Source organism: Prionailurus bengalensis, chromosome C1 (genome assembly GCF_016509475.1).
Source record: "Prionailurus bengalensis isolate Pbe53 chromosome C1, Fcat_Pben_1.1_paternal_pri, whole genome shotgun sequence".
NCBI classification, from domain to species: Eukaryota; Metazoa; Chordata; class Mammalia; order Carnivora; family Felidae; genus Prionailurus; species Prionailurus bengalensis.
The window spans coordinates 124140078-124160173 of record NC_057345.1 but is presented as its reverse complement, the minus strand read 5'-3'; the positions used below and the strand labels follow the sequence as shown (position 1 = coordinate 124160173).

At 38.2% G+C, this 20096-nt stretch overlaps 1 protein-coding gene across 1 annotated transcript in view; it reads left to right on the top strand.

Annotated features, from left to right (window-relative positions):
- Nucleotides 1–2680: 2680 nt before the first annotated feature.
- ACTR3 (actin related protein 3) overlaps nucleotides 2681–20096 on the top strand; it is a 67140-nt gene continuing 49724 nt past the window's right edge. The window contains exon 1 of the mRNA XM_043576605.1: nucleotides 2681–3129. Within this exon, the coding sequence (XP_043432540.1) occupies nucleotides 3086–3129 (44 nt within the window). The 5' untranslated portion in view covers nucleotides 2681–3085. The remainder of the gene's footprint in view (nucleotides 3130–20096) is intronic.

The following is a 20096-nucleotide window of genomic DNA, read 5'->3' as shown; positions in this document are numbered from 1 at the left end:
TATGCAAACAGGGTTGTCAGAAATGTTCTGGCTGGATGTACTTCTGAACGCTGTGTGCAGCTGAGGAAGGCTTAACCACACAGCAAGAGCACAGAGGTTGACCAATTTTGGCATGTAGCAAGTAGGAAGTAGGAGGGGTCTTAAACAAGCAAATGTTTGCAGAGACAAATTATGAGGAACAAGCACAAATGATACTTCCAACAAGTGTTGGAAGCTTCCAAATGCTTCTAGCAGTCACAGCCTTTACAGACAAAGGTCAGACTTGACTACATGAAAGAGACTATCTGTAGGTTTCCTCATACCTATGAAATACAGTACACAGCACTGACATGAGCTGTATATTTGAATCCAATATACAAGTAAACTGTTAAATAGCTTCTCAAATCAAAAGTTGAAAACTGGTAGCCCATAGGTCAGATACAGCCTGCAGAGAATTAGTTACCAACAGACAACAATACAGATTTCCAACTTTTCTGGAACAATTAGAGGCCCTGGCAATCCTGGGTCTTCATTTCTGCATAGCAATAGTTTTCTACTGCCTTTGGTGGGGATGTGGACTCTCCCTATTGTCAAACCTCCTCATGGTCCTTTTCAGTCATAAGGTCACCTGTTGTGCCCTGGAAACATTCCAGTTTCTGACCCTTAATGTAACTACTTTTGTGACAGCCCACACAAGGCCAGTGTGGGAGGCCATCCTGAGGATCCACCAGTGTGGGTCTCATTGAGTGATCTGTTCAAGTGCCTAACCCCTGTTCTTAGGACCCTTCTGGTAAGATCCTTTCACTCCTGACTTGCTACCAGTAATTCTGGAAACAACTGTTTACCCCAACCAACCCGCATGTCCCTTTTCTGTCACAGTTTATCTTCAAGCATCTATTCTTCCAAATGACCTTAAATATCTGATGGTGGAAAAGGCAGCAAAGAATCTGTTTTGTGTCTTCTAAAATGTAGGGGGAAAAAACCCAACTATGATCTGAACAGAGAACCACTTCTGTTTGATTTCTTGGAAGACAATTGCTGAAGTAAGCTGCCCAGGAGGATTATTTATCTACTTTCTATGAGTAGCTGTGGGTGTGCTGGGCATTAGTTGGTGATGATGATTCCCCTTGTCTCCTCTGCACATGTCTGATCCCAAATGGATGTTACTGCTCACATAATTCTATCTCTGATTTACAGCACACAATGTATTATAAGACCACCCACTCATTTCACTCTTTGTGGGGTCCATTCCCTACAAAGCAGCCACATTTACTTGCTTCAATCTCTTTGATGTCTTCCAGGTTGCTTTTAGGCTAACGATTCGTGGAGAAATCTAAAAATACTTACAGTTTGATTCTTCCTTATTTCTCAGGCTTCACCTCCCATCTTCCCTGGCTCACTTCACTTTGACCATTTGGGTCTTCATTGAATTTGTGGAACAGTCCAAGCTCTTTTCCACCTCAGGTCCTTGACTTTTGCTGTTCTGTTATGGTAAGCTCTCCTCACCCTTTCCACTATCTCCTACCTAACCTTTGAAATGTCACTTTGTCAGAAAAGGTATATTCCACTTTCCTCCTATTCTTCCACCCTTCATCCCCATTTCTCACAGGACCCTGTTTTCTGCTATTGCTTTTAACAAAGTGTATGTTTTCCCACTACACTGTGAACTATGACTAGAGATCTTATCTATTTTTGTGCCCAATGACTATTCAGGGGCAGCACAGTCCCTGCCACAATTGAGTAGGTGAGCAATACCTATCTGTTAAATGAATGAAAAACCCACGTTACATTCCTCAGGCTGGTCTAACACCATACTGTTATCGCCTGGGGTGATTAAGACACCTTTCTTAGGGAGAATATTTTTTATTTCCGACATATAAGCACATTGATGATTTATTAGAAGATAAGCCTGGTGGAAAGCTTTTAAACTTCCAGGTTCCCCCCAGATGGGGTCCCAGACCATCACACCTGGCCCTTCTTCAGACTAAGCAGAAAACTCTGGGGGTGTGGCCCTGCAATGTTTTAACAAATCTTCCAGGTAATTCTGATGCACATTTAAGTTTGAAAACCATTGTTCTGCGCTCTCCAGTTTTTATCCTTTTTTTCCTAATTAATTTTTTGGTCCTTAATCCTTGGTATAATCCTGCTAGTAAAATAGTACAATCTTAAACTACTACGAGGGAATCTTTGTCATCAACCAAAAGCCTTGAATAACGGACTATTTGTCCTCGAGGGTACAGGCCTGCCCCTGGGGGTGGGGAGCCTACAAATCTAGACAATGTTGTAACAATGCACAGGTGTAAATGACTAAAAACTCGGCACAAAGGCAGAAGAGTCATGGTGCAAGCCTTTGTTCACCTATCCCTCCCGACTGCTCACCCTCGGTCTGATAATCGCTTTTCTACCCAGAAAAGCAGACTCTCCAAGTTACAAGAATGTTGTGTGCCGCTGAGAACGTTTTCTGTTAGGCCGGTTTTCCCCGGGGCACTGGAGAAGATACTCGCGGCTGCCGGATGCAGTTCCATTCCTCTCTCAACCTACCACACAAGTAATTGAAACTAAAAAGCCCTTCCAGCTTCAGAAGGAGATCTGGAAGCTGAGGCCGACTTCCCCGCCCCTACCCTCGGGAAAACCCGAAGTGGACTTCATTAACAGCCGGACGCGAGCGGAGGCCGGCGGCAGCACGTCATTTGCGCATGCTCTCTCGCCCCTCCCGCTCGGAGCCGGAAGCGGGAGCGCTGGCGGCCTGGGCCTGGCCTGGCCGGGGCGGCGGCACCGGCGGCCATCTTGGCTTCCCGGGGCAAGGCGGCGTGGGGGGAAGAAGTTGTAGGGTGGGGGCAGGAGGGAGGAGGAGGGGAGAGAGAGAGGGGGAGGAGGCCGCGGCGGGGCAGGGCGGGGACTGCCTGCCCGCCTGGGTTGCGGAAGTGGTAGCCGCTGACCGAGCCTGCTGCTTTCTCGCTACTGCTTCGGCTTCCCGGTTCCCCCCCGGACGGAGAGGGCGGCCCGGCTGTGGATGGTCAGATAGCTCCGATCTCCCGCCGCCAATCCCTGGCCCCAATCAGCACGGAGCAGACGGCGGCAGCGGCAGCAGCAGGCGAGGAGGAAGATGGCGGGACGGCTGCCGGCCTGTGTGGTGGACTGTGGCACGGGGTAAGGGGGCTGACGGGCGGGGGGTGGGGAAACTGAGGCGGAGGGGGGGCAAATGGCGGGGGACCGTGGGGGTCGGGAGATGTGTGTTGCGGCAAGGTGCTGCCGCCGGCCGTGTCAGCCCTAGCCCCGCCGTGTTGCGAGGGGTGGGGCCCGGAGCCAGGGCCTCCCTTGTCGCCTCGCTTCACCCTCTGGGACCCGGGCGGGCGTGCGGGGCCGAGAACCCCCCTGGGAGCGGCTTGCTCCGCGGGACCCCTCCCGGCCCTTCCCCCATCGCGGTGGGCAGCGTTGCCCAAGGAGACTTGGGGTCGGTCGTCCCTCCGGGGCCCGCGGTGCGGTCGGGGTGGTCGCCACCCGGCGCACCCGGCTCTCCTTTTCCTCCGCGTCTCTTCCTGCCTGTGGGTTTGGGACCGAGTGGCTCGAGCGCGGGGACAGCTTGGCAGAGGAGCCAGAAGAGAGAAGCACTCCTTGTAGGTTTTGCAAGATTGCTGTGACAACACTGCCCAGGGTGTGGGTGGGAAAAGGGAAGAATCGGACTCTGAAAATGGGAACCTAGGTCGGGGCTTTCATTTGACCACCCACCTCCTCTTCCTTTCCGACTCGCGGTCTTTTCCATCTCCCACTGCGCTTTTACCGGTGAACCAAGTCACATTTTAATTTGAGAGAGAAAGATGTCATGTGTTACTTCTCCTGCCTCAAAAAAGTCCCCCAGTGAGCAAGCGCGCTGCAACTTCCTTAGTTTTGTCAAAGCCGCTTCCTGCTTTCTGTCTTTTATATCCTTATAAGGTAGTTTTTCGTTTCCAACCTGAACACATCTTATTAGAACTTTCAAGATTAAGCATATTTAAAATCGATTGAGTTACTGGTGCTAGTTATCAATTTATGTGAACTCAAAAAGTTATATATTCGTGTTTCGCGAGGGAGGAGGAGGGGAAGCACCCAGGAAAATAATGGAAGTTTTGTGCATTCATTCTGTGAAGGTATCTCAAGTCGGGACGGAAGGTGGTATTGAGTTATAAAGGGATGTGCTTGCTTTTCAAAGAGTCACCAGATCTGTAAGGTAGTTTAATATGTAGAATGGCGTTAAAGTAAATAAATAGGCATCTTAAGAGTTTTTGGTGCACTTGTATTTTCATAGAAAATATTGTCTATATTTTAACGTGGAATGACTGCTTTAAGTTAACAGTGCAGGGAGTGTGTGTGTCCACTGCTGATACATTGTTACATTTCTAATTCCCCAAATAATCCAGTGGGAGGAGGCGGGCTATGAGAGGTAGGGTGTCAGCCTCCCTCCTTTAATTAATCAGTAAACTTTTGTTGCTTGAAGGATTGTGTATGTTCCTCACTCCATTTGCTCTCCGTAAAACAGCTCTAATCTTCATGCTCATAACTTTGTTAGTCTGACAGTTCTAAAATCCCAGCCGTGCATGTGGAAGCAACCGATTCATTAATATTTTCCTTTGGGAAACACCACCCTCTTTAGCCTTGGAACTTCTAAATGTATTTTTCTGACGGACAGCTTATTAAAGTTATTATTTTTTATCCAGTCTAATTTTCTCAACTCAGTATTTTATTTTTTTTTCTCAGTCTAATTGGCCACTAGTTTTGTGCTTAGGGTCAGTTCTAAAATTAGATTTGGCCTGAGTGAGAAGGAATTTTCAAGTGTGTTTTGTTAAAGTGAAAAATACTGCTACATAATTAATATTTTATGCTTTAGAAATTATGGGCCTGTTAACAAAATTAGTGTAGATAATTGTAACCCTAATAACTAACATGGTTAACATCTTAAGTAGGATGTTACTTTTTCTCACCCTGTTTTTCCCCTTTTGAAATACAGTTCTGGGTATTTTTGAGTTAGTGTATTAGTTATTTCATTGAGGTTGACTGTCCTTAAATGACCTCCTTCTGATAGGGCAACCCTGAATTTAAAACACATACTGAGTGACCAGGAGGTGGTGCAGGAGGGGTTCGATCTATCATAGGGATTATTTTTATTTTAAAATTTCAGTTATTATTACATTATTACACTTTATTATGTTAGTTTTACCTCACAAGGTGAGGTAGTTAACTGGACACTCATGATTTGAATGGAACTAAGATTCCCCATTCCCTCTCACCTTTCTTACCATCTGTCAGAACTCCATTTATTTTGTCTTCAAAAGGTTTTTTGGTCTTCTGTGTTGCCTATTAATGCAACTCCAGAAGAGTCACACCTTCAGGTTTATTAGCACAGAGAGGATAGCTCATTGAGATGGGGCCTGCGATAAGCATATCTTAGTAAGGCCTTAATAGGGAGTTTTATGTTTCAGAATACCGTGGTCCCCAGATGCAGATTGTGCACCTATAATTTGTGTATTCCTTTGTGCTTTAGAGAATACATTCATCTGTTTGGTCTATAATTACAATTACCTACTTAACGTAAGTGAAAAGTTATAACCTGAATCTGGTTGCTCATTCCATTTCATTATGTAAGTTAGGAAAAAGATGACTGAAAAAGTGACCATCTATGAAGCTTGATGTTCTCAGATAAGAAAAGCTATGAGTTAGGAAACATGAACCTTAATACCCCAGACTTAAAATTAGAGATCCTCTAGCAAAGATCCTTTATGTCAACATAAGATAAAGAATCACTTAGCTCAGATCATAAAAGAAAATAACTCCTTTTGAAAAGAATTTAGAAATAATACTTTCATATTAATATCTATGCCTTTTTTTTTTTTCTGCACTGGGAAAGTACTGTAGAATAAAATTTGGGTAGAGATTCTCATCGATAGAGCTGGTTGTTTAATATTACAATTACAAAACTCAAACCTGCTATGTGTGATGAGGGAAACATTTTTTTTTTTTTAATGCTTACTTTTGATAGAGCCTGAACAGGGAGGTGCACAGAGAAAGGGGGACAGAGGATCTGACGCAGGCTCAGCACAGATAGCAGAGAGCATATGTGGGACTCAAACTCAGGACCTGTGAGTTCATGACCTGAGCTGAAGCCAAACTCTCAACTGGCTGAGCCACCTAGGTGCCCCAAGGGAAACATTTTTTTAAAAAGCATTTTTATAACATTGTAACACTTGCAAAGTTAAGAGGATCCTAAATTGTATTTTGCATGTTTTCATTCATTTCATTTATTCTTTTCTTCAACACTAAAGCCAAGTGAAGGAACTCCTTATAATTTTCTATGCTACAGCTTGTTTATAGAACTTTGCATTGTGAAATTTTCTTTTCCCCCGTTCTTTCATTTTTCCCTGATAAATACTGTGTTGGTAAATTATCTTCATTATGACAGCAGGGATTAATATAGCCTTGTTGTAGAGTTATATATTGGTATCTAGATATATTCAGATTTAGAATGAATTCAGGAATTTCCATAATTGACTTAAGCTTCCTAGAAATTTTAATATAAGCATAAATATATTGTTGGAGTCCGTGGATAAGCAGCTTATATAATTCATACTGTGGCTACATTCTTGCAATTAGTACAGATAGGGTGATTTTCTTCGAGAGCCAATGGGGAAGAGCTGAGTGGGTGGGGAAAAACATAAGTGGGGAGTTCAAGTTTCATATGTGAATTCTGTACATAGTATTTAATAATTTTTTCTCCAGCCATCTCCAAGGGCAGAAGCATTCACAGTATCTTGTTACCAAAAAACATTGAAATTCTTATTCCTTCATGGGTCATGTTTTGCGTGCTCTTTGAAGTATAACAGGCACCTGTTGAGAAGTTGGATTCTTACTTAGACTTCCTGCAATCTTTCTCCTCTCCCTTCCCACCAATCTCTTTTCCTGCATGCAAATTTTGTGTGGTGAAGTATGGGCTTTGGGTTGTATATTCATTGTATGTGATGAACCTTCCAGCCTAATTGTAAAACACTGTTCAGAAATTTATTTTTAAGCACAGAATGGAAAACTCCACTAGTGGAGGATCTTCTGGCCAGGATTTTTATTTACTTTATTTAGTTTTGTGACAGCTGTTTTTAACCTCATTTTACAAGGGAGAAAACAGGATTAGACAAATTTAAATTACTTTTTTAATGGCATGTAGTGAGCAGGTGGTAAGAGTTGCTATTTTGACTTAAGCCTTTCTGTACTGAAGCCCTGTGTTCTTTCTGTTACACTGTGGGGACTCCTGAGCCCCTTATCAGAACTATGCACATTGCTTTATTTTTGTTAGTAAGGTTAATTCTATTCTTCTTTAAAATATGATTATAAATCCTAGACTTACACATTTGATTTAATGAATTAGAGAAACCATTCTTGTGCAGATTTTTCTGATTTGATATATATATATATATATTTATATATATATATTAGATACATGAATTCCTAGCTTATTTTCTTGTCACTTTGCTTAAATTTAACTTCTGGAAAAAAATTTACTGTCTAGATTTTATCAAAAAATACTAACAGCTAATATTTATGAAGAATTACATATCAGGCCTAGTGCTAAATGCTTTACCTCATTTACTTTTCACGTCACTCTGAGAATTATCTCTATTTTATAGACAGAAAAATTTAGGGTTTAGTGAAATTAAACTACTTAAGCAAGTTATTATAGCAAATAAGTGTGGGAGAGTCCCTATACCATATGATATGCTTCTTACATTGAGGATGAATCTTTGGCAGTTTTCAATTGTTTTTGTATATTTTTGACAATTCATTTTTGATGTTATAAAGGCAGAAAGTTACGTTAGTAACTTAAGGATCACTCTTACAGGTAGAAAAAGTGGTATTGCCAAATCAAAGCTAACTATATACTTGACAGAAGGTTGGACACTCTTGGAATTATAATGAAAATGTATAATACAATCTGCTCTCAAGAATCTTAATGAGATAAGAGCTAAAAATTATTTTAAAAAATTAGGATGGTAAAAGACCACTTAATCAAATGTTACAGTCTTTACTTTTCTGACAGTAATAGCTGTTCATTAGGTTGTAAGGAAAGAGATTATTGTGGTCAAGAAGAATCCAAGCAGTATTACTGAAGGTAGGATGCACACTCTCCTTTGAAGGGTTTGGATATACACAGGGGAAGGAAAAGCATATGCAGCAGAAAGGAGAGAGTAGCTGCTTCTTGTGTTTAGCCCTGTTAGCCTATGTTGTGCCTCTCCTTTCCCTTACAAATTGAGGACCGTGTAATAACATAATGCAAATCTATTTTCATAAGGTGAAAAAGAACTAACATTTATGGAGCACTTACTTTACCTCGTGTTCATTTTATGTCAGGAAAGCTTTGATTGAAAATATTTATTTGGTAGGGAATCAAAATCCTTTAGGAGGAGAGTTAAATGTTGTAAATAGGGCTTTTAGAATATTTGCAGAATGGAATGTGGTTGGATCAGATGTAGAGGAGGTATTTGGGATGAAGTTATGGGACTTGACACATAGAATATGAACTCACATCTTTGTTCAATGAATGAGCTAATGAAAGGCTGAACAAGAATTAGGGGTATGGTTTAAAAAAAAAAAAACGACTTGGGAGACACCCCATACCCAGTGACTCAGAATCTCAAGGGTTGGGCCCAGGAATATTCATTTAATTGGTCTGTCTGGATGATTTTTAAGCAACCCTCCCAGCACCAGCTTTGCACAAGTTCTGAAATAGGGTATTGGCAGTAGGAACAGGGTCACTTCTTTTTTGTTTGTACAATAATTGAAGCAATTATTCTTTGTATTGTTTATGGTTAGCAAGGACTTTGTAGTCATAGCTGCTTTTGAGTTCAGAGTTTTTCTAGCTGTATGACTTTGTGTACTTCAAACTCTTCACGTCATATTTTCCCCATGTGTAATTTGGAGATCATAGTATCTACCATATGGGTGGGTTTTTTTGTGTTGCTTTTTGAGATAATGCAAGAAAATGACTAGGCGCAGTGCTTGATGTATAGTAATAACTTGATACGTTGTAATTATTACAATTATCAGCTACTGTTTTTATTGAAGTTTTTAAGGAAAGGAACACAGTGCCTTATGCTTATTTTTTTTCTTCTCCTGCAGTGCTTGGCTTAACACACTTTGCACAGTCAGAATGTTTTTGCTGATTTGAGGGATGGAGGTATAGCTAGGGCTTGGCATTTGCATGTGGTGGATTGTGAATAGTCATCAGTGACGATTTAAAGATTTTGAGTTTGAGTGAGACAGTAAGGGAGTTGGTTTTTAGCAGCTGAGTAAGTTCATTATTTGAATTTGTTATTGAATTTGGATGATGATCATAATTGGAAATATTTGAGAAGTTAAAAATATAGGGACTTTAGCAATGAAGGTGGAGATGTGGCAATAATCATTACAATCTGTAAATTGAAGCTAATGAAATGATAAAGAGAAACAAAGATTGAATATTAATGTTCCTTCTTTTAGAAATCTTGGATATGTAATCTGGCTTCTTGAGCTTCACAGTAAGAATGAGTGAGCAGTTGTGGCTTAAAGTGAAGTCAGCCGTGCTGACAACCAGTCAGTCATCTGTTTCCTCTCACTTTTTAAGAGGAGGAATCCTTAGGAGGAGATTTTAGGTCACCATACAGCTCAATTTCCCTCCACAGTGGTCTTCCTTGTCCAGTGTGCTCCCTCTCTAAAGAGTGAAAACAGGTAAATGATTGGAATAGGGGCAGAAGTGTGGAATGGTTAAAAGGTAGCTTCAAGTAATGCTTTCTGAAACAAAATTCCCCTATAAGAAAAGCATTTGAATGCTCCTCTGTAATTCTATTGGAACTTGTAGGCTCTTTAATGACATTACTGATCTGTAATAGCCAGTAGCTTAGAGAGGTAGGAGCAAGACAGTTAAGTAATAATAACGCTCCATTAACATGGTTTATAGTTTCTTATAAATTCATATATTATTAAGTGACAGTGCAAGATAAGGCGATGTTATTGGATTAATGTTTTAAATTTGATTCTTCAAAATAGGATAGTGACAAATATTACTTTGTTTACTAGTGGTTTTATATCTTTATGTGAACCTTTATGCCATACAATATATAAATGAGATACCTCCATAATTGATTGTACCGGAACAAAAAGACAAATACCTTAATTTTTCTAAAGAACCATTTTGTGTAATTTTACTAATTTTCTTCCAGGATTTTTTAAAAAAGCTTTCCAAACTGTTGACTTTTTTATTTAATTTTTTTAAATGTTTATTTATCTCTGAGAGAGAGGGAGACACAGAATACAAAGCAGCCTCCAGGCTTCCAGCTTTCAGCCCACAGCCCGGGGTGGGGCTTGAACTCAGTAACCACCTGGAGATCAGGACCTGAGCCCAAGTCAGACGCTTAACACTTAACGCACTGAGTCACCCAGGTGCCCCGAAACTGTTGACTTTTAAACTCAAGTCATTCTTACATACTCCTTATAACCAGGAAAGGAACAGCCTTCAATTTGTGTGGTCTGATATATTTTTCTTTCTAACTTCTCTCTACGCCTAACACCTCACAAGAGTGTTTTTTCTTTGTTCTGATGTTGAACATTAATCTTTAAATATTCTCTTAAGTTTTCTTGCCCATTGTGAAAATGCAATTCTCATGGGAAGGGTGTTGAAGACATTTTCAGTTACAGTATTTAGTGTGAATGAAGGGTTACAAGAAAGGGATTGGAAGTCTTAAAATGGGGAATTAGGGTGCAAAATGTCTTACAGTTTAAGGTTGATTTTGGAACTGTATAAAAATGTATACTAAATTTTTAGTATTGGTCTATGATAAACTTCAGTGGTTTGCTTAAAGTCTTAGAACTTAGTAAATTAAATATGCTGCATTTTTCTTCTGCTATAAGCATTTTTAAGTTCAGTTACTTTGAGACCACAAAAATAGCATTTAATGTGTATTTGTGAAACTTACGTGAATTAAGGGAAGTGCCTCATGACTTACATAGAATTATGGAGCTGAAAAAGACTTTAAGAATAATTTAATCCACTCTTATTTAAAAATGAAACAGAGATCCAGAGTTGAAAAATACCTTTCGGGAGTGTTCTATCAATTGATAGCATTGTTTAGTTCTTTAAAGTTTTCTTAGGAGTTCACATTTATGAGTTATATTAGTTAAAGTTTCTTATTACTAGTTGAAGTGATACAAAATATGTTAAAGTGGTTTTGGTTGAGGCATGGTGCAGTGCATGAAATCTTTAGGGTTTTTGTGCTGATACAAATACATACTGGATGGCACAAATGAAAAACTAATTTTGTTTACCATCATAATATTTGAAACCAAGTTCAGAAATTACTATTTTGAAGTGATGCTTTTTTTAAGGAAATATGCTTTTTTATTGTTTAAGTCATTTAAATCTTAAAAATATTTTTATTTTTGGATTTCAGTTATTTAAAGACATAATGTGGGATTTGTACAAGTCAGCCTTTCAGAGCCCTTTAAGAGTTATGTTTTTGAGATAATTATTTATAACCTTTTCAGAAATCCTATGAGGTATAGGTACTATGATATAATTACTATTTTAAGATGAGGAAACTGAGGTATAGAGAACTGAAGTAACCTGCTCTAATAAAAGAGTGGCTACAGTTACATAGATCTAGACTCTGAGCCCTCAGGCAATCTGACTCCAGAGCTCGTTGTCCTCAGTTGGGATATATTCAGTAAGAGCGGTTAAATTGTTAGCAAGTTTTTGAAGAGTATTCAAATTTAAATATACATTAAAAAAATATTTTTTTAGAACTGCCAGTTTTTAGTACAAATATGAGATATATAGGGTAGTCTTAGTGACCAATTCATTGATTTGATTAACCTGAAACATAAGCAAGTTAATTGACATTGAATTATTTATTAACTTTGAATATTGCAAAGACAGGAATTATATCAAACATGGTAAAACTGACAATTGCTTGTTCATTCAGGACAACTCAATTAAGCAAATGACGTTTAATTACATATAACTTCAGAATGAGGGTATATTTCTGAAGCCGCAGTTTGAAAATGAATAATTAGTGCATTACAAAAGTCATCTCATTAATGACTGCATAAAACACAAAAATGAAATAGTTGAACTTAAGGATAAGAACTTAAGAGTATGGAATTGTAAATAAGAATTTTTTTTATTAGACTCACAGGACTTAATGTTTGCTATTTGAATTGGAATATAGTGAATATATAGATTAAGAGAAACATGGGTTACCAGAAAGCAGTTTTTTTTTCCTAAAATGTAATTTATTTATTTTAAAATGTTTATTTTTCAGAGAGAGAGAGTGTGCGTGCGTGTGCAGGGGAGGGATAGAGAGAGGGTGACAGAGGCTTTGAAGTGGACTCTGTGCCGACAGCAGAGAGCCCAAAGCAGGGCTCCCAACTCACGAACCCGTGAGATCACGACCTGATCGGAAGTCAGACACCTAACTGAGCCACCCAGGTGCCCTGTCTAAAATAGAATTTAAAGAGATTGTTATCTCAGGTATAGGATGAATTTTGGTGCATTTTATCTGGAAAGTACACAGTTTTGGGAGAAACTTGTGTTTCCTGTTTGAAAATATTTATTTAAAAATTTTGTTTCATACTAATCAAAAAAGGTAGAGGTAACAGTGAAGGAAAGAGACCTTTTTGAGCTTTTTTCCCCCTTGGTTAATTTGTTTTTTGTATAATACACTAGTTGAGAATTTTATTGCTTCTAAAATGCATTTCAGAGGGGCCTGCCTTGTTTCAAGTTGCCTTCCTGTCAGGAAAATTATTTAGAAAGCAAAACAAGGGGTGCCTGGGTGGTTCAGTTGGTTAGGCATCGGACTCTTGATTTTGGCTCAGACTCTCAGGGTTCATGGGATTGAGCCCTGCATTGGGCTCCATGCTGGCAGCACAGAACCTGCTTGGGATTCTCTCTCTCCTTCTCTCTCTGCCCTTCCCCTGCGCTCTCTCTCTCTCTCTCTCTCTCTCTCGTGCGTGCACATGCTCACTCTATCAAAATAAACATTTTTTATAAAAAGCAAAACAAAAGTTTGGTTTAAAAAAACCCAGTGAAATAGGATTCAAATTGATAAGACTCCATGAGAAGTAGAAATGAGAGAAATGTAACTTGTGGAGATCTTGGATGCAAACAACAGAATAACTAGCTTATATAAGGCGAAAAAGGAATGAGTTATGGAAAGGGTATGGTATACATCACAAAATTGATGTGAAGGCTGGAGAACTGGGCTCAGAAAAGCAGAGGAAGGGAGAGGCCAGGTAGTGAGAGTCTGCTGTCAAAGTCATGCTGCATGAAGTCTGCAAGATGCTGCAACTAGATGGATACTGGCAATATGAATTCTAAAACATCTCTGGGATGTTCAGTGTTCTTACCTAAGCTCAGATTGATTAGACATAGATCATGTGATGTGTAGTAGCTGACAGGAGTGGAATGGGTCCCTCGTCCTGTACAGGGATGTCAGCTTTTCATCTTGCAAAAAGATTTAATCCTTGGTGGGTTTGTCAGAATAGGAGTGGGGATTTGATGCTGGCAGAAGTGACTGCTGTCCAGAGAAAGATGAGGATGGGGAAGTAATGTTGCCCGGTTTTCTTTATGTTGCCTTAAATTCCTATTTCATTTTGATAACTGCTTGATCCTTTACTACCCAGGAGTTTGAATTAACACATTTTTTTTTCCAAAAGTGCAAAAACTCTTGTGAGTTTCACACAGTGTTCAATTTAAATGTATGAAGGAGCAGGTTTTTTTGTTTTTTGCTTTTTTTTTTTTTGAAAGCAATAATTAATGATGGTGTGAATAATATGGGATTTTTCATTAGAACAGAGGTATAACAGTCTAGTTATTCTGGGAGTATGGAATATTTTGGAAAGTAGGACCTGCTTGATAAATGCAGTAATATGACAGGTTATTTCTTTAAGCTTTATAATTAAAAAAAAATTTTTTTTTAACGTTTATTTATTTTTGAGACAGAGAGAGACAGAGCATGAATGGGGGAGGGTCAGAGAGAGGGAGACACAGAATCCGAAACAGGCTCCAGACTCTGAGCTGTCAGCATGGAGCCCGACACGGGGCTCGAACTCACGGACCTGAGCCAAAGTCGGCCGCTTAACCAACTGAGCCACCCAGGCGCCCGTAATTTTTTAAATAGTAAACCAGAATTATAATTGAGAGAATTTGAGCTGTACTCTTTTTTTTTCTTTTTCAGAAGATAGTGGGATTATTATCTTTATAAACAAAAGTAGGAAATAGGAAGTAGCTTTTGCGTCTGTTTTGTTTATGGTTGGGAAAGTTGTTTTTCAGTAGCTCTAGTAAGTATCTGCAAATGTGTACTTTTGCAATACTTTTGTTGTGAGGAATATAAAGATGATTACGAAATGGTGCCTGCCTTTAGGAAGCTTACGTGTATATAATTATAACAATATGATAAATATTCTGGCAGGTATGAATGAAACTTTTTGGAATCATAGGTGAAGGAAAATGTACTTTTTCCAGGGACGATGAAAAAAAGGCTTCCTGGTAGAAATGATAACTAAAGTAGGCCTTTAAGGATGAATAAAGCATTAATAGGCAGAAATAAGACTAGTGTACCAGGTGAGACAACAGTGGAAGAAAACAAAGTGAGGTGAGAAAAGTGTAGGTTGAATTTGGGTATGTTAGGTTTGATATGGTACGAGGCAGTAGTGATGTTTAATATGGTACAGAGAGATGGTACAAGAAAGTACTGAAAGTGTCTAATGTATGATAGGTGCTCAGTAAGTGCTTCTTGAGTTGAATTAAAAAGATCCATGTTGAGCTGGTTATGGAGGTTTGAATGTCCTTGAATTCTGCACTACTTTGATATTTATGTTGTAGATAGTATGAAGCCATAATGTATGAAAGTTTATGAAAGTAGGCACATTTGATGACTTCATTGTGGTGATTTATGACAATAAAAATAACAGCCAACAGTTATATAGTGCATACTGTGTGCCAGGCAGTGTTCTAATTGCTTTACAAATATTAATTCATTTGATACCTAATCCTATGAGGTAGGTAGTTACTCTCTTTTACAGATGAAACTGACAGAGTGTAAATTGCTTGCCAAAGATCTCATAGCTAGCATACTATACTATACTGTTATTTCTTTCTCTGGTTTTACTTTGGAAGTAACCACTCATGTTTAAAAGGAGACAGTACAAAAGACATTGACTTTGGAGGCTGATAGATACTTGATTTCGTATCTAGCTTTTGTATTTCTTTGAAGTGATTTTTTTGGTGAGCTGCAGTTTCCCAATATTTAAACAGATCCATTTTGCATGCTTTTGATAACTGCTAGGGATAATATAAAGAACATAGCAAAATAATTGACATACAGTAACAACTTTGGCTATAGTTAAAATTATTATAAAAAGTAATCAACTACTTATTTCACTGTTGGACTTCCCAGTTCTGTGTTGAATACTGTGGTATATCCAGAAAGCTATAGCATGATTTTATTCTTTAAAAAACTTACAATTTAGTTTCAGAGATGAAACTAATGTATGTGAAATAATTAAAGATGGCATATTAGTATTTAATTGGGGACATTACTAAGGGCTGTCGTATTTGGAGGATGGTTTATAAAGGAGCTGAACTTGCTCATATTCTTGGAAAAGCATAAGTAGGATATGGTAGATGGAAAGGAAAGAAAACCTTGTTAATGTAAGCTAAATTGGAAGCTTCATGATGGTAGGATGTCTTTTTGTTCACTCTCTAAGTTACTGCCTTGTGCGTAGTATTTAATAGTGCTCAGTAATATTTTATTGATGAAGGGAAGTCAGGAGTTTCAAAATATTTGAGGGAGGGATCAATTAGGAGATTGCCCTTCCTGGAATTCACCCTATTTGGAGCTGTGTGACAGAAAGTAGTTAATTTTATTCATTTATATATCCTGCCGTATTTCAGAAGGATTTTAAATGGGAAACAATGGGTTGGAATTGGTTTGCTTGGCAGTAGATTGTATAGTTCATTAAGCAGAAGATTGGTAAAAGTTAAACTTAATGCAGTATTAGACTGACTCTAGTATTTTATTCTATTTTAAACAGCACTATTGAGATATGATTTACAAACCCAGTAAATTAGCCACTGCATGCTATGCTGTGCTATGCTATCTTTTCATTTTGAGAGAGAACAAGAGCACATACCTGAGGGGTGGGGAGAGAAGGAAGAGGGAGAAGAGAGAGAGACAATCCCTGTCAGCACAGAGCCCAGTGTAGGACTAGAACTCATGAACCATGAGATCATGACCTGAGCTGAAAGCAAGAGTTAGACGTTTAACTAACCCAGGCTCCCCACGACTACATTCTTGTTGTAAAAGTTCCTAACACTAGAAGCACAAAGAAAACTATAGCTAAGCTGAGAATTGAGAAATTATAGAAGTTAAGCATTGGAATTCATTTGTAGACCTCCATTTTCACTTACAATTTGATAATTATGCTTAATATATACTTTGTTTTTATGATACGGTAAAGATGTAAGCTGTTCATATTGAGGTAGAATTCTTTCAGCTTTAAATTAGTAGTTGTCAGTACAAAGAAATTTTGGAAATTGTGGGTTGCACTAGATCATGAAGGTTCTTTACATCCTAAAGTGTGGGAGTCTTATATTCATTTTGTTATGTGGTTTAAGATTGTTCAAACATGGAAAGTTAAAATTCTATCTACTTCCTACCTACTAGGCTGTAGGTACATATACTGTATTTAGGGTAATAACGTCAATACATATTTGTTCTTTTCTGGAATGATTTTTTTGTTGTAGCTTTTTATTCCAGTTCATTTTGAACTTTATTTATTTATTTTCTTAAGATTTTGTTCCCGTTAGTGGTTTAGTATCAGTAAAGTATTGGAATCTTCAAGTAACTTTTTGCTGTGAGATGATTTTCAAAGCAAAAAGAAATAGGAATCATGTGTAAAGTAAAAGTACTCATTGTCAACTATATGCCTTTAATAAGTAAAATTTGAATTTGCAGAATAAGAATACCTTTTTGTTTTTGAGAGAGAGCTCCCGCGCACATGTGCTCGAGTAGGGGAGGGGCAGAGAGAGGGAGGGACAGAGGGACTGAAGCCAGCTCTGTGCTGACAGCAGAGAACTGGATGCAGGGCTTGAACTCATGAACTGTGAGATCATGACCTGAGCTGATGTTGGGCGCTTAACTGACTGAGCCACCCAGGCGTCCCCAGAATTAAAAATACTATCCAACATAAGGGATGCTAATGTTTTACATTACAAGCATAACTGGTTTTATTATTTAAAAATATTCTTTCTTTAAGTGAACTTTTTCCTTTAGAAATGTGAATAATATAACAGATACTCTTATTTATCACAATTATTGCCTGCTAACATTTTATCATGTTTGTTTCATTTCTTTTTAAGAGAGCACATTATTGATGAGTACTCCTGAATCCATTTTTCCCTGCCCCAGAGGCAGTTAGGACCATGATAGACCAACCATTTCTTACATAAAACTCAATCGCTTTTTGCCATTCATTTCTCCCAGTGCAGGAAATCCCTTTCTTCTAACTTATTATATTTTCACTATTTTTCTAGTCACCAAGTCTTCAAAGATGGTTTTGAATTCTCTACTATCGTCCCTTCTGTAAGCCATTTCCAATTCCTTACTCCTCCTGGTTGGCCAAAATCAGCATCAGAAATTTTTTTTCATTGCTGTGTAGCTCAGGGAGAATTTCTGTAAATCTAGCCTGCTTTCTCGGGCCATAAAGGAAAATTTTGGTTTAGTTTTCCAAAATACTGTATTGTGCTTACAAGTTTCATAAACATTAGGTAAGATAGCTTTGCCTTTTTCATTATGTTCTCTTTTTAAAAACCATTTAGAAAATGACACATTTTAAATATAGCAAAGTATAAAGAAGTAAAGCGGATTCATAATTTGACTTCCTGTATAACCCAATGACATAAATTAAAGTAATGTATGTACATGTCTATGCATGAATTTTTTCCAGGACATGTAAATAATTACTCTTGGGATGGCAACTAGGTGGCTAGGGGATAGGCATGTCAGGGAAACTTACATTAGTACTTTTCTAGTGTTACTATTTATTAAAATTTTTTCATGGGCTAATGTTATCATTTCAAAAGTTCTTTTAATTAAAAAAGTAATGTGACACTGTTATGTGTTAAATGTGTATGGTTAGATCATTTAAGACATAACATTGTAAATTTAGAAAACAAAATTCTCCTTTTTCTCCATTCTGCTATCTGGAGACAATGACAATTTTTCCTCCCTCCCTCCCTCCCTCCCTCCCTCCCTCCCTCCCTCCCTCCCTTCCTCTCTTTCTTTCTTTCTCTCTCTTCCTTCCTTCCTTCCTTCCTTCCTTCCTTCCTTCCTTCCTTCCTTCCTTCCTTTCGTCTTTCTTTTTTACTTTTGAGACAGACACAGAATCTGAAGCAGGCTTCAGTCTCTGAGCTCTCAGCACAGAGCCCGATGTGGGGCTTGAAGTCTGGAACCATGAGATCATGACCTGAGCTGAAGTCGGAAGCTTAACTGACTGAGCCACCCTGGTGCCTCACAATTTTCTGTTTCTTTTGTAGACTTCCAGAATAAAAAAACATGCATTTTGTAATAGAATTTTTCTTGATGTGTAGTTTTATTTCTACTCTGCATTTAAATGTAGATTTCCACTTACAATTGACATCAAAAAAAAGAAAGGACATTCACAAAATGTAATTTTCCTGCTTAGAATTCAGATTAAAAAAGGACTAGGTTTGAAAGGTTTTTTAAAGATATTTCAAGGTAACAAAATGCACTTAAACAGTATTTAAAGTACACATACATGAACATACATACTTGTACACCATGTATTAAAGAATAGCAAATTGAAAGGCATTAGGACTCTACTAATTTTGCTTAGGAATCATACTATGAAAATCAAATGTGTCCAAAAGGAATGATAAAAATGGAAGATTTGGAAAGAGTCCATAAGGAAACAAAGGATTTGGGTGAAATAAAACAAAGAAGGAAAGAAGGATAAGCATTTATGTTCTGTAAGTGCTTGGATTTGTGTGTTCTGTTCCTAACTATATTTATTAAAGCTTTATAAGAGTAATTGTATTTTAGATAAAAAAATGTGTTTTGTAGGGGTGGAGGATTATGCAAGTGAAGTGAGTATTTGGATGAGTCTGGGGAAGTAAGCAGGCATCAGACCCCATAGCATGTTGAGTAGTGAAATTAATTGAGGTGTTCTGAAAAAGCAGATGCTTAATTTTTCAACTGTTAAACCAAGCTTGGATTCTTGGGCTAAGCCTCACTTAGTTATGATATATACCCTTTTTGCATGTTGTTCTATTTGTTTTGTTAAGGATTTTTTTCATCTGTATTCATGATGGATGTTGGCCTGCCATTTTCTTCATTTGAAATGTCTTTATCTGGTTTTGGTATTAGAATTATGCTGTCCTCATGAAAGGGTTTGGGGTAAGCTCTTCCCTCTTTTCTGAAAGGGCTTATGTAGAATTATTTTTATTTCTTCCTTAAATGAGTGATAGAATTTACCAGTCAAACTTGGGCCTGGAGTTTGCTTTTTGGAAGGGTTACTGATAATTTCTTTAATAGCTTTGGGGTTATTCAAAATAGACTTTTTGTTTCATCTTGTATTGATTTTGGTAAATTCTGTCTTTGAAGGTATTTGTCCCTTACATCTTAATATGATGGCTGTGGTTTATAGTATTCTCTTTTTTATTATTTTCTCCTCTATATGATTGGTAGCGTTAATCAGCTTTTCATCCCTTATGTTGGCAATTTCTGTACTATTCTCGATCAGCCTATCTTTCCATAGTTCCATTTTTTTCTTGTTAATATTCTGTTTCTATTAACCTGATTTCTGCCTTTCTGTTTACTGTTTATTTCTATTTATTTTGAATTTGCTTTTTTCTTCTTTTTATAATATTTATTTTTATTTTTGAGAGAGAGGGAGAGGGGGAGAGACAGTGTGAGCAGGGCAGGGGCAGAGAGAGAGAGAGACAGAATCAGAAACAGGCTCCAGGCTCTGAGCTGTCAGCATAGGGCCCGACCTGGGGCTCAAACTCATGAACTGGGAGAACACGTCCTGGACTGGAGTCTGAC